The sequence below is a fragment of the Rhagoletis pomonella genome, unplaced genomic scaffold, assembly GCF_013731165.1.
Source record: "Rhagoletis pomonella isolate Grant_MI unplaced genomic scaffold, Rhpom_1.0 Rhpom_scaffold_00009, whole genome shotgun sequence".
Taxonomy (NCBI): Eukaryota; Metazoa; Arthropoda; class Insecta; order Diptera; family Tephritidae; genus Rhagoletis; species Rhagoletis pomonella.
Window position 1 is genome coordinate 35,600,018 of NW_023458563.1, and position 15,770 is coordinate 35,615,787.

At 34.8% G+C, this 15,770-nt stretch overlaps 1 protein-coding gene across 3 annotated transcripts in view; it reads left to right on the top strand.

The window, feature by feature from the left end:
• The window catches only part of LOC118745758 (ankyrin-3), a 282,737-nt gene that overhangs the window by 28,691 nt on the left and 238,276 nt on the right, over positions 1-15,770 (top strand). For 2 of the 3 annotated variants that reach the window (XM_036479408.1, XM_036479409.1), the window contains exon 2: positions 4,423-4,631. The exons of the other annotated variant lie outside the window; for it this stretch is intronic. In XM_036479408.1, coding sequence (XP_036335301.1) covers positions 4,440-4,631 — 192 coding nt within the window. In that variant the 5' untranslated portion in view covers positions 4,423-4,439. The remainder of the gene's footprint in view (positions 1-4,422; positions 4,632-15,770) is intronic. 3 annotated transcript variants of the gene reach the window in all.

Below are 15,770 nucleotides of genomic sequence, written 5' to 3' on the forward strand. Positions count from 1 at the left end.
GGCCATGATGACAATTTTGGTACAAAAAACTGAAAGAAAACATGGCTTACCTCGTAAGGTGCTTACCTATTTTCCCAGTGGGTCATAAAGGAAACCACGTAAATAAAATGAAAAAATATTTTATGAATCTGTTTTAAACATTTTTTGTTTTTATTTGCCCAATGCTCTTGCGCGTTTAGTTTCTTATTTAAATATTAAATTCTAAAAAAACATCCGGCAAATTATTTAATGTTTTGTTCTAAATTTATATGATAATTTTTTTAACTGCCCTTTAGGCAAAATTTTTTCATGGGAGGCTTGTAAAGACTTAGCCTCGTTAAACTAAAGAATCTTCCAATTGAATACCGCCGCTGTTCTCCCAACGAAGTCTTCTAACTTCGCCAATAGGCGCCTCAAAATATCACACCACTTTAACGTCTTGGCTCTTGCTATACACAGCGCAACGCTAGTAGTTCCTGCTCCTTCTCATTTTTGTATAATTATCTATAAATGGATGTGGTAAAAAAAAATTCACACAATTCAAAATAATCTCACGGTACGCAATTGAATTTTTAATGAAAAATATGTAGAAAATGCCAACTTGAAAGGAGTTAAAAGTTATTGATTACACTGGTCTACAAGGGTTTTGCGAATAAGACGGGACCTGGTGTTTCCGAACGGATTTTTCGTGCTGAACACGAATCTGGGGTCCAAAACTTCCCATCACGTCACGTTTTCGAGAAAAAAGGGGTTGAAACCCCTAAAAACAGCGTTTTTGGCCATTTTTGAAAAATTGTAGAGCTGAACCCTGACGTGCTACAAACTTTGTATATGTCAGAAATTAAAGGCTAAATCGTGCCCTTTCGAATGAGCCCTATGCCGAATTAATCGCATGCACCCTTAGATCAGGGGGTGTATTTGTGTCTAGGAGTCCAATTTTTATATCCACCATATTCGACCCGTCATCTTAAATTTTTAAAATCTAACTGCAGATTCGTAATCAGCGACTTTTAATATAGTTAAAACCTTGGCATTATTAATTTTCTATGATCGTTTAAGATTAAATTCTTTCTGTGATCAATTTTTCCTGCACCCCTAAACACAAATACACCCCCTGCTTTAAGGGTGCACGCGATCAATTCGGCATAGGGCTCTCGAAAACGTGACGTGATGGGACATTTTTGACCCCGGATTCGTGTTCAGCACGAAAAATCCGTTCAGAAACACCAGGTCCCGTCTTATTCGCAGAAAAAAAGTTGAAATTTGTAGACCAGTGTTATTTGACATTATAGTGGAGAAATGTCAAAATCGCTTCTACCTTATTTAATATGCCTTGGTGAGGACCAATAAAGGCATATACAACATATGTGCTTTATTAAAGAGAATTATATTCTCTATCGAGTGACATCAAAATTTTCAAAATCCGTGAAAGGGGTTTTGAAAAATTTTGATTTAAAGAAATGCTTAATTTGAACTTTGACCGTTTATAACTCTTGTAGTTGTTGTTTCCAAAAAAAAAAAATATACCGCTACGATGACCTCAATCCATGCCCATATATATTTTTTTAATTTGAGAATTGTAGGTATTCTGCATTTATGCCTTCAGATTCTAAGGATAAAAATACGTATCTTTTGTTTGAAACTTTTTTCTCAGAAGCGCCGTTTTCAACCCCTAAATGACCTTCTCTTCAACTCGTCCTGGACTTCGAAAATGGGCGAATTATTTTTTGTTGGAAAACGAAAAAACACGAATTACCAAGTCGAGGCCTCTCTTTTTTTGGTGGTATTACCGACTTCCGATTTCGAACGGAAAGGGGTTGAACTGACCAGAAGTTAATTTTTTCTAAATAGGATTACGTATTTTCTCATCTCGAAATTTTATTTTGTAGGGAATATGACGCTCTTCCAGCAAATGAGCGATATGTAGTTTTGCAAAGTAAAATAAAATAAAATTTGATAAAATTAGTTCTGAACTCTAAATCGGGTTTTCCCTGCAGGGTATGAGTTCTCTTTTAATGTTTGTATTAGTAAAGTGAGCCCCAGTATAAGAAATTTTATTATGCTCTTCTTTTCGCTTCATACTGGCTCTGCATCGCTCGTCTAGCACTCAGTTTAGGCAAGCGAACTCCTAAGTGCAAAAGGCTCCTTTGACCACCTCTGTTATAGAGTACTAGCGGTATCCCGGTGTGCTTCTCTACACCAAATATTGAACAATTGATGAAAAATCCTGGAATTTTTCTATATGAAGATTTATCATTTGTTTTATTTCAAAATGTTTGATTCTTTATTTTTAATCTTAATCCAACACATTTGGATATACAAAATTTTTTGTTTTTCCATCTTGGGTATGAATAAATAAACAATTTGGAATGCCAACTCTTGAACAGGCCACGTATAGCTGTCCGTGCGAGAAGCACGGCTCCTCCAAATTCAATCTGCATACTTGAAGAGTTTGTCCTGGCGCCTTGTTGACGGACATGGCAAATGCTAGACGCACTGGGAATTGCAAACGCTTGAATTCAAACGTTATGTCTGTTTTTATCAGTGGAATACGTGGTATGAGCACAATTTCACCTTTCGCTTTCCCAGTCAGTATTGTTGCTTCAACTAAATTCGCCATCAATTTTTTTACTGCCAGTCTTGTTCCATTACACAGAGCATTTAAATTCCGTAGTAAAATAATTGATGAGCCGACCTTTAAATTCAAACAATGTGGTGGCATACCAGGCGGTTCCATTGAATTCAAAAATTCAACTGGATAAATCACTGCGTCATCTTGATTCATTGCGCTGTCAACAGATTTATATGTTGTCACTTCATATGGCAATTTTTTCTAGAATTTGATAATTGATTGAATTGATATGCACATTTTTGGTGCCAGTATTGCGCGTTCTCTCAACCAATCGTGATACAGGTAATTTTGAGCAATATTTGGAAACACGCATTCAATAAATTTTTCTTTTAATTGGAGAATTGTACAAAAATTCTTCGGCAATGTGATCAAGCCATTTGTATTATCGATTCGAACTTTGCCATTTCCGATCTCTAACAATTGCTTGTGCAACTGAACACGCATGTTTATGTGTAATGTCAATTTTTGCACATATCGCCACGGAGGGGAAGACTTCAAGCATGCATTGATCTCATCTGCCGGTGTTGATCGTGGAGTCCAAAATAGAAAGACCGAATATCAATGTACACCACCTATTCGATAATACGATGAAACGACAGATATGTTGTGTTGTGGTGACTTTCATTCCATTGGTTCTACAAAATCCCTATTGAAAAACTTGCAGCGATTTTTATACTTGACTTAATTTATCCAAAGAAAGAAATAAAAACAGCACATTATAGCAACAATTTTCCACTACGTTTTGAAACTTTTCGTACGAAATGATGCAACAAATTTGTGCAAAATTATTGAAATAAATTCAATTGATTATTATATTGTAATTTTTTGAGCTCAAGGCCGGGTTGAAATAAAACAAATCATGTTTAAAAAAAAATTGAGAACTTTATTGCAGCCATGTTTATACTTGACTTAATTTATCCGAAGAAAAAATAAACACAGCACATCATAAATAGCAAGAATTTTTCACTATGTTTTCGATTTTTCTTGTATCTGCTGTTGTACCATACACATCACATCACATAAACCATCTGGATGATAGCCTGAATATGCCGCATAAATTTGGTTGAATTCGGTGAAGCCGTTATCAAGTTATAAGCTCACACCAAAAACGTGTTCTTATTTTTATACATAAGATACATATGCCACGCCCCTTTTCCAAATTTGGGCAAACTCCACATAAAATATCTGCATTATGGCCCAAATTAGCTTTATGAGTTTGGTTGAATTCGGTTAAGCCGTTCTCAAGTTATAAGCTAACTCACTAATTTTATATATAAAATACAGGCGCCAAGCCCCCTTTTCCGAATTCAAGCAAACTTCACATAAACCATCTGCGTGATAGCCCGAATATGCCGCATAAATTTGGTTGAATTCGGTGAAGCCGTTCTCAAGTTATATGGTCACAACAAAAACGTTCTCTTATTTTTATATTTTAGTTAGTATGGGTGGTGCCACGCCCCCTTTTCCGAATTCAAGCAAACTTCGCATAAACCATCTGCATGATAGATCAAATATGTCACATAAATTTGGTTGAATTCGGTGAAGCCGTTCTCAAGTTATGAGGTCACACCAAAAACGTGCACTTATTTTTATATATAAGATGACACATAAAATGTCATAACTCAGGAACGGCTGCACCGATTTCAATAAAACTTCACACAAACCACCTCCTCAAAGATAGAAAAGAACTCTAAAATTTTTGTGTCAATCGGTTCGGCGGTTCTTGAGTTATAAGATTACCAAGGAAATGTAACTTCTTTTTATATATATAGATACAGAAAAATTTTTTTTTTTTGGTCTCGTTTTGTTAGGCCTGCAATAAAAAGAAATGACGCTCGGCGAAATACACAATATTAACGAGTCGTCCCTGACCAAAAACCGTGATATGAGCTTAGCACAAACGATTGACACACAACATAACAATCGGCAGCAAACAGATAAAATGGCGGTAGCGACAGCAAACGAGAAAAATAACATTATAAATAAACATACAGCAGCAGCAGCGGCAGCTTCAAAGCAGGTTAGTAACCTTTCTAGGGATACTTATGCATACATATATGCCATATAAGCTATGTATTTATCTACCGCCGTAAATAATATGTTTATAATAAATTATTATATGTACTGATGGTAAATTGTGAACCATTAAAATAACTGAAAGTTTTCGCTTAGTAAGAATTAATAAAAAACAGAGTTAAGATATTGGCCCGTATGAATAAAAACAAAGCTATTGCATTTTCTTAAAATTTCTGACCTTTTACTCGATTTGTTTGTTGTTATATTTTTGTTGCCTCTGACGGCATTCGAACCCGAACATGCTGGGAGCTAACAACTAACAGCGAGCATCTCTACACGTTCAGCTACAGCCAGACATGCAAATGTGCTTTCAAATGCTCAACTTCAATCACATTTCGTTAAAACACGAGCAGTGATCGGGTAACAAACAATAAGCTGGCACAGAGACACGAGTTGGTCCGCTACAGCATGACAGAAGAACACTTTTGTAGTACTCCAATATACCACAAATAGACTACATGGTCCAACGATTTTTGCAGGGATTGTTAATATGTTGGAGTAGTTTTGTGCTACTCTGATGAAATGCAGGGATGGAGTATATGGTCCTGGCCTAGGACATCGCAATGTTAATTGGATCATATTTTTTATATGAATTGTGGTTAATTTTGGAGTACTCTTTGGTCCTTAGGGAGTACTCTTTACACGCATGCATGGAGTAGTCGCGATTATTGCAGGGTGTGTACTCAAAATAACTTGCGCATGCCATGCTTACAGCATGAAGTAGAACGCAAGCTGACCGACTGCTAGTAGGGATGTCGGAAAAACATCGATGCAACGAAAATATCAATAGGGGTATTCTCTGAGTCCTGCAAAGCCCTTGCACGGTGCACGGATTGCATGGTTTGCAAAGCTGTCCCATATGAAAACCGGTTTTAACCGTGCAATCCGTGCAATCTGTGGACCATGCAAGGGCTTTGCAAGACTCATGTTTTGCTTCGATGCATCGAAAATCTTCCACTCGATGTGTGAAATCGTATCGATGTATCGATACAAATACAAAATATCGGTAAAATGTATGTGTCCGCTGTGGTGTAGTGGTAAGCAGGGTGCGTTTCCACGGGTCTGGTTTCAAGCCCTGGTCAAAGCAACATCGCAAAAAAATTTAGAAAAAAGGTCTTTTTTTTTAACAGCGGTCGCCCCACGGCAGGCAAAGACAAACCTCCGAGTGTATTTCTGCCATGAAAAACAGCTTCTCAAAAAAAATTCAATCGCCGTTCGTAGTCGGCGTAAAAACTGTAGGCTAAGGCGCACGCCACAAATCGGAGGAGAAGCTTGGCCAAACACTAAGATATGTGTAAGCACCAATCTGTTATTATTATATGCTGCAAAGCGTAAAACAAATAAAATTGTGCTATAGAAATACAATCAAACACCAACAAATAAAATTTGCTTGAAAACTTTTTTTTTAAATAATCGATAACCTAAAACCTGATTCTTTGCACAAATAAATATTTTCTACGAAAATTTCAACATAATAGTACAATTAAATTATCTTGTTATAAACTAATGCATATTTATAAAGTTTTTTATATTCTTTTGATAAAGTTAGTGAATCAAATATCTATTATTGGTTTTTCATTTAACTAGTTGAAGTTGAAGTATTGCACATATAATTATTTCAATCAATCAATTATTTTACTGGGGTATATGCACATAAATATGTATTTATTTCAGGTATAGCCTTGGCTGCAATAAGATAATGAATACGGGGTAATGAAAACTTGGCAATGTTAAAGAAATCTGTATAGTTTTAGTTTATGAATAAATACTAATAATATTATAGAATAAATAAATGTCGGTCAAGTCGCAAATATGCAAAAACTAATTGCGAATACACAAGTACTTGGGAGTACCACAAGCAAGCTCTCTACTCGGGGCTAGGGATGCAAATTTTAGGGAGTAACATCGATTCATCGATGCATCGGAGAAATGTACATCGATGCTAAAATACATAGCCATCAAAGTATCGATAAATCAATGGTTTCCGATGCTTTGCAATTTGTTAAGTTCTAGTTAAATTGTAAGAAAAATGTAATTATTCCCAATCCTAGCCAATACAGTCTGTGTAATTCAATTAGAGAAATACATGCGAACAGATGTATTTCCCTGTATTTAACTAAGTAGACTTCCTGCACCCTTCCTATAATTATAATCAAAATTCAACCATCTTAAGGTCGCTGGCGCCTAAAATTCCAAGGATTCGGACTGAGGGTCGGTCCTTTTTTAATGATTAGACACACTAAAATCGATGTATAAAACATCGCTAAACTGCCCTCGATGTTAGAAAATTGTAAATATCGATGGCAAACATCGAATCTTGAACCGATATTATCGATGTTTCAATAACACCGATGCATCCTTACTCGGGGCAAGTAGTATACTACTTGTGCACAGAAGAAGTGTGATTAGTGTTTGCACTCTCAATGAAGAGTAGTGGCTTAGTGCCGAGATATTCGCATTCTATTAGTAGAGTACAATCCAAAGAGTACTTGAAGGCGTAGAAGAAGCAAATGTATTTTTGCAGCTCTTTAATGTAAATTATTGTACCACTTTGCAAGAAGAGTCGGCAACATTTTCTACTTGTATGACTAATCATTTATTGTGGTTTAATGTCGTCTATTCCGCATGCCCGATGAGATCATTTCAATTAGCGTCTGATGACATGAACATCGCAAATTAGCCAACCCAAAGCATGACCCCCCAAAACACACCAGTTGTTCGATTGAATTTTGATGTATCTTTTTTTAAGATTCAAGTTCACATTGCACCAGCATTGATTATTTTAATCAATTTATTTAGTGTGATGACACGTACTATCAATTAAAAAGCTAATTTCAAAAGTTTGAAAAACGCTTAAAATCCTTTTAGTTAAAGTGCTAAAACCTTGTAGATACGTACTTATGTACATAAGTGCGTGATCGTGGGAGCATAGTAGCAGCAGTGCAGTGCCCAGTGATGACTAACCCAGCAAATCGAGCAGCTCAAGCTCTGACGGTAACAAATTTGAATATACAATTTTCACGCTTAATGGAGACAAAACACATGTTGCAGTGACCAATCGAAAAAGTTTATGAGCTCAAATAATCAGTCACTCACTCATTTCTTGAGTTACCTATGTATATAATTTGGTCTTGCAATCGTGTGATACTTTCGACAGCCACATCTCTAGTCCTTCTGAAAAATGTTGACGGTTGTTATTCGTTTACCCGGCGCACATTGGGCCCGCTTTATACAGGTCGATACTGAAAACTGATTTTTTAAATGTTGGTATTTAAAAAAAAGGAGACCGCTGTGGCTGAGTGGTTAGAGGCGTGTACCAGTGTGTGCACCCTTTTTTTTAACAATTTGAGTACCAAAAATCAACCGTCGAAGCTAAAAATCTGAAAATTTGTGAACCGGCAAATTTTGGGTCGCTGATTTCAAAAATACAATCAAAAATTTTATAAAACTCTTAGTTTTACCGTTATTCTGCGTCCATTATTTTGGACAGTGGTACCCTAGGTTGGTAAAATGGGAAGTAAAGGCAATTATTTTTATTTTGCGGTATATGTATATTTTAGAACTAACAATAACACTTAAAATTTTTTAGACTCTCAATTCCACCGGAAACTAGTTAACTTTTTCCTATATACATATTACCAAAGAACGTAGATAACAAGAAGGGACAACTCGTTATAATTGTAGCGAAAGTGCGCAACAGGGGCGTGCCTTCTCTTTTGCCTTATTGCGTTTTTTGATTGGATGAAAAGAGAAGGCACGCCCCTGTTGCGCACTTTCGCCACAATTATAACGAGTTGTCCCTTCTTGTTATCTACGTTCTTTGATATTACACTGTTCACTATCGTTATTTGCGATACTTTTCACTTTTGTGAAAAAACACCTTTACCACTTCAACCCGAAAATGCAATGAAAGAAACGCGGTAAAGAAGAATATACCCTAGTGGTCAGCTGATTAAGTCAAGAGACATTTTTTCTAGTTTTGGCAATTTCTCTTTTGTTTATTTAATGTTTATATTTTTTATAGCACTTTTTTTGTAGCACTTTACCTAACCAGCGCCACATAAATCCACATTTCAAACTTCGTACAAAAATTATGAAAATTCAGCAAACTTTAACATTTGCACCCGAAAATCTTAACCTTTTTATTAAGAATGTTTAGAAAAACTTTGGGTATGAAGTTTTGTAGTTCATTAAATTTTAGTAGGTTAAAGTGCAAATTCCAAGGCTATAGAAAATGTTTAATATTTTTTTTTTTGAGGAAATATTTTTTAATAGCATCGCTAAATTTTTATAATCTGCAGATATGAAATCAAAATCTACAAAATTCTGAAGTAAGTCTTTGAAAAATGTTGTGATTCGTGAATGTAACAAATGAATAACTGTTCCTTTTGATTGATACTCTATTAAAAGCATATATTTTTTTTCATTATGTAGTCCAGTAATAAGAAATAAGCATAGTTTGTATCATTGAGATAATTTAAAATGTGGGACGAGGATGACATTAGTTCTTCAAATGAAAACAATAAAAACTAATCTTTTAAAGTTTGCCATTGTTCGATTAAGCGCTCAACTGCTGCTTCCAAAGATAACCACCGCGTTTTACGTACTCCTAATATATTATGTGGCAGGGTATTGAAAGCATCTTGAAAATTTCTGAAATCTTTACGATGTGCTATGGCGAAAAACGAGAAACACATTCCTTAAAAGCTTGTCTAGTTTTACTGGCAACTGCTTGGGAGCAGCAGATGAGCACAAATTCAGGGTGCAACCGAAATAAAATAAATTATTGTTTATTTGTTGAAACTTTTGTTTAACACCAACCTTATTCCCCAAAGGTATTTTCAATAAATTTAAATAATTCACGGTTAGGTCGTACAAACCTTGTGCAGTTGCATCTTCAACATTTAAAAGCCCAAAAAAACGGTCGACCACAGTACTCTTATTAGAAGAAAGATAACGCACTATGAGGGTCAAGATCAGAGATAAACTTTTTACCATAGCTGCCGCTTTCGTGGCACTGCATTTAATTGAATTTTCACTGGGATTCTTTAAATTAAAAAGCTTAGGCAATGAATTCATTGTTCTAAATGGAAGTGCAAGTTGTATGCAGTACATGACCATAGCTATCTCCTTGGAAATCTTTTTGCCAGACTTTTTTGCGACAATTTCGATCACAGAAAGCTGCTTTAGCCGATTGCTATCTTTTACCTTGATCACATTGATTGAGTGCCGCTCTAAATATGTGATATCGATTCCAAGCGAACAGCGCCGTAGTCAGTGTTGCCAGGTCTTCTGCATGAGAAAACGTCCCTCTTGGTCTGAAAAAACGTCATTTCCTACCCAGAAACATCTTTTTCAAATGAATGTACAAAAAATTATTCTTATTAAACTTTCATTGTATACAAAGGTACATATGTACGTAAGGTTTATTAAAATGTCATTTCGACAGAGCACATTTAGAATTTATAGTAAACTGGTTTGAGATCGTTAATATAAAAATGAATGATAAATACACTTGTGATCGGCTGATTAAGTCATCAACATTTTGATCGATTTTGGCTGTTTTTCGTTTGTTTATTTAATGTTTATTATTTTTCCTTAAAAGCCAAGCTCATTTTATAACAAACAAAATATAAATCCACATTTCAAACTTTGGGCGAAAATTATAAAAAATCTGCAAAGTTTCAGCTATATTTTCAACTTTTTATTTAGATTTTTTAGAATTTTTTTGAGTATGCAGTTTGATAGCCCACTAAATTTCAGGGCAATAATGTGCAAGTTTAAAGGGGCTACATAATCGCGTTGATTTTTAATATTTTTTTTTTCTTGTGCACATTTGGTTAGGGGGTCGGTTGTCGAAAATGCTAAATTACGTTCTGCTAAGAAGGAGCATAGCAATATTTCAGTCTTTTTTGCGTTCATTACATTTTTAATGAAGTCTTAAAAAAGTCGGATACTTTTTTCTGACTTTTTATGCTGCTACAGCTTTTTTTATGCTTTTGCGAGCGTGCGTGTTGCAATACATCAGCTCTTCCTGATTGGGCTTTTAATGTAATTGCAAACATTACAATTAGTCTCGTAACCTCAAGTGTTTACACAACCAGCCTTTGTCCAAGAATCAAAAAAAAAAAAAATGCGCGTACACTTGGTTTGCATCATATTTAAGTCATCTGTGTCCAAAGAATAAATATCTATTGAAGCAGCTGCTGCAAAACACAAAGTTTGTAAAGATTAATTAAGAAAGTGATTCAAAACCAGTTCTACTTACAAGATTTAGTAACAGAGAAAAATTACTGGGAGGTTAAAAAACGTAAATTTTTACACAAAAAACGTCCAAACGTCAACAGGATACAAAAAACGTCTAAATGGCGTTAAAAACGTCAACCTGGCAACGCTGCCCGTAGTTTGGAAAACGCCATATTTCCTTTTTTCTTTCAGGGTTCAGCTTCCTCTACAGAAAGTGTGAATTCCAAAACGTCAAAATACAAAGCATCAGTCTCTTTTATTTCTAAACCGTACTAGAAGAAAAAGTCTAACTTGCGCATCCTAGTTGAAAACTATCATCAAACCGCGGTTGCGCAAATTTGGCATTGCAAACTACTGGGGTTTGGAAGTAAAAGACACTGATGCTTTGTATTTTGACGTTTTGGAATGCAGCCAAACTTCGGTGGCGGCAGGGAAATTCTGAAATATTAAAATGGTTAATTACAATTGAATTAACCTTTTTAGAAATAAATCCATTTAGAAACGCTCGCCACAGGATTAAATTAGAAATAGTCCAACGAATAATTTCTTGAGTACCATCTTCCGGAATATATCTGACTAAATCCTGCAGTACGGGAACAGACTAAATGCTGCTAATTTTTTATTCTACTTAATTCGATTTCGAATTAGACACGAGGTGCTGCCAGACATGGTTTTTTAGCACCTTATTTTCAAATGTTGCCACAAAGCTCAGTACTTTGAAAAAAAGTTGCCACACAAAAGGAAGCATATTTGGCATGCTAAAATGCGGTAGATTTAAAGCACGATTGAGAGAATACAAAGGTTGCGCCGATCTCGGACCGCTATTCCTCTCTTAACGAGTTTGACAGAATCGTTGTTTGCATGACGTCACACTTGTGCAACTTGTTTACGTTTTCCTTGCAACATTCTTTCTTCTTCTTCCATTCTTGCTCACGTTTTGGCATTTCTCTCTCGCAATTGCACCAGTGTGACGTCATCCAAAAGTTATTCTAAAAAATCCTCTCTGATCGGCGCAATCTTGTATTCTATCATTCTTGGATTTCAAGCATTGTGCGGTAGATCGTCAAATTTCAAAAGCTATGCGGTAGAAGTGTGCTTACTGGAGCGTACAACCACTCCGATGGACCTGGGTTCTATTCCTGGTCCGGGAAACATCTAATTTAGAAAAAGTTGTTTCTAAGAGCGATCGCGCCTTGGAAGGAAATAGAAAACCTCCGAGTGTATTTCTGCCATGAATAAACTTCTCGAAAAATCCATTTGCCGCTCGGAGGCGGCGTTACACTATAGGTCCTTCTATTTGTGTACCAACGTCAAGACGCGCACTACAAATTGAAGGAGAACCTCCGCAAACCAATTAGCAATAGTGAGTTTGTTTTTTGTTACGCTTTCACGCTTTAACTACTCAACTGATCATCATTAAATTTTGTACACTGGTGTCTTTTAACATCTTAAAATATAGGTAGCCTTTATCTCGGTTAGACAAGTGGGCGTGGCACCCGCCATACAAACGGAGTTTTTGAAACTGCATATGGGTATTTCCACACGTCACATACGTGCCAGTCGTACGTTTCAGTAAGATACAAACAAGGAAAGCATTTGTTTTCTTATACTTTTTTTGTATATCACATAATTGGCTCTATATTTACCCGAAAAATGAAAACAATCGAACCGCATGGTCCGTAAATATAAGCAATTGAAGAGAGTGTCGTTACGTGACAAAAAATGGAAGTTGATTTTTTCTTTTCTTACAAAATCACAAAACTGCGAATTGTGGACGGCCCTTTTCATGAAACTTGTTTTAATATGATTTGGAGTAATTCTAGTTGTTTTTAGAGTTTTTTTACAACCCCAAGTGTGAATCGTAAATAAATTTCCATCGCTATATTCTTGTTAATATTGCTTTTAAATGAATTTTCAAAGCAAATAAAACATGCATTTTATGTCGAATATACTTTATATTTTAACTTCAGCGCCAATTCAGAGTAAATTTTTTTGGAAATCTATGATTTATTATGTTTCAACTACATATGGAGTGCTGTGTGTGTATGAATATTAGAACACACAGCCTATACCTATTAGTACGCGAGCTAGCAACGTCGTGAAAACAGGAATTTCAGGATAGCTGGTTTTTTGATATGACATCTCTCTCACTCCCTCGGTTAGCGTGGGGGCCATCTGGCAGGCGGTAATGGTTGCGTTGACTAGTGCGCATCGTATCTTTACAGTTAAAAAATGCTAATTATACCTTTCATGAGCATGAAATGGTATTATAACTTTGGTCCGATGTTTGTAAGTACCAGAATTAGGCGAAATATACATCTAAATGTATACTTAAATGATCAGAACATCGAGCTGAGTCGATTTAGCCATGTCCGTCTGTCTGTCTGTCTGTCTGTCTGTCTGTTGGTAGGTGGGTGTATTTTTATAATTTATTAATCATTTGTCGGAACCGGAAGAATCGGACCACTATAAGATATAGCTCCCATACAACTGATTGTTCAGATATGAGATTTTTCGTTATGACTTCTACATTTATGCAGCTAGGAACATGATATTTTGCAATACTTCCCCATTATCAATAGAAAACTTAGAGTGAAAATTACAGAGATCGGGTCACTATAACCTATAGCTCCCATACAACTGATTGTTCAGATATAAGATTTTTCGTTATAACTTCTTCATTTATGCAGCTAGGGGCATGAAATTTTGCAATACTTCCACCCATTATCAACAAAATACTTACAGTGAAAATAACAAAGATCGGGCCACTTTTACATATAGCTCCCATGCAACTGATTGTTCAGATATGCAATTTTTGTTATAACTCCTTCATTTATGCAGCTGGTAACATGAAACTTCGCAATATTCCCACCCATTATAATAAAAATAGTTACAGTGAAAATGGCGAAGATCGGGGCGCTGTAACCTATAGCCTTAATACAAATGATTGTTCAGATATGATATTCTTTGTTATAACTTCTCCATATATGCAGCTAGAAACATGAAATTCCGCACTATTTTCACTCATTATCAACAGAAAGTTTACAGTAAAATTAATAAAGATCGGGTCACTATAACATATTTATTGCCTCCATAAAACTGATTGTTCAGATATAGGGCTTTACTGTAAAACTCCTTTATTTGGACAGCTAAAGTCGATAAATTTCGTAAGCTATTTTATAAATAATTATACAAAGTTTACTGAGAAAATCGGTTAACATACCGATCACACAGCAGTGAAAATCACTTAGATTGGCGCTATATAAGGTATATCTTCCATACCTCTGATTGTTTAAATATGATATTTTATACATGTATGTATCTACTCTATCTATGTATGCTGTGAATATATACATTTTTTCAAATGCAGTAATCTGTTAAAGTAAAATTTTCAGATGTTCATGAAAGGTATGAAGCCTTCGGCATAGCCGAAGACAGCGCAGCTCTTACTTGTTTTTTAAGTCATTTTAGTAAGGCTAATTTTCTTTTCATTGGCTTTAACTAATTTTTAGAAACATAGATTTATTATTGCCTGACATGTTCGTTGTTGCTAACATTGTGATGAATGATTTTTCGAATCATTTTAGTAAATTTCAAAATTCAATATGATGTTGTTTAAGTACTACTGAATCTAAAATTAATTTTTCAGACATTAATTCGGTTGCTAAAGAATATCCAGACCGATTTAAAGCTGAAAAGTATTACGCTGGTAGTGAGGGAGATAGTAGCAAAATAGAGAATTTTCCTAGGATTTTAGTATGAAAACTGGAAACTATAAATACTTATCTAACGTTATAACATAACTCTAATTACAGTACATACGTTAAGGCAAATAAAAACTTAAAACATTTCAAAAAACATCAATTTCTATAGTGTCGGAATAAAGCAAGAAAAGCAAGAGAAAAACACAAACATTTTTATATTTGTAGTTTACTAGGATGCGAAATTTCTGATTATTTAAAAGCCAGACACTCAATTTTTCTTTTTAAACTGTTGAGTTCAAAAGAACCACATTACCTATATAAAAACTGATTTTTCCAAAATCTGAGCGTTCTTATGATCCAATTCTGCCTGTCTTCAAACTTATGAGCTCCACAAAAGAGCATGGTATTAGAACTTGGAACTCTATACCTGCTACCATTAGTGACAAAATCAACAGAAGCAACTTCAGAAATACTCTTTATAATTATTTCTCTAAAAATTGATGAACCATCTACATATTTGGAATAATATATAATAAAGTGATCGTGAGCCTTGTTAACATACCATAATGTTTGTATATATAAGTATAAGTTTTATGTTTCCGTGTTATTTCTGTTTAATTTAATGTGTCATATGCGTTTGTATATATTTTAGATTTTAATTTTCAATATATAAATAAATAAGTATTATCTTTACTTTTATCATTGTTGTACTATAGAAGATTGAATCTTATTGTACTAATGCCTGAACCGAAATAAATGAAATGAAATCATAATATTTTTATATTCATAACGTTATCATAACATTTTTAAACTTAAACACTGGTTTAAAACAAAAATACGCAGCGGATGCTACTATCCAATTCCTATGCAGAATCGCTTGCTGATTCCGAAATTTAGTATTTTTTCCATATATAAAGTTTTCGAGATATTTGCAATTTACCGTTATTCAGCTTAAAAAAGTGGTTCCACTAAATCACGTATATCTTATACGAAATGTAGCAACTGAAACGTAGAAAAACTCCCCATAAACAGTATATATGTATGTACATCAGTTTTCTATAAACTTAGTTTTTTTGAGAAATTTATTAATCATCCCAGACTTTTTATTTTTTTATGAAAAAATTAAAAAAAAA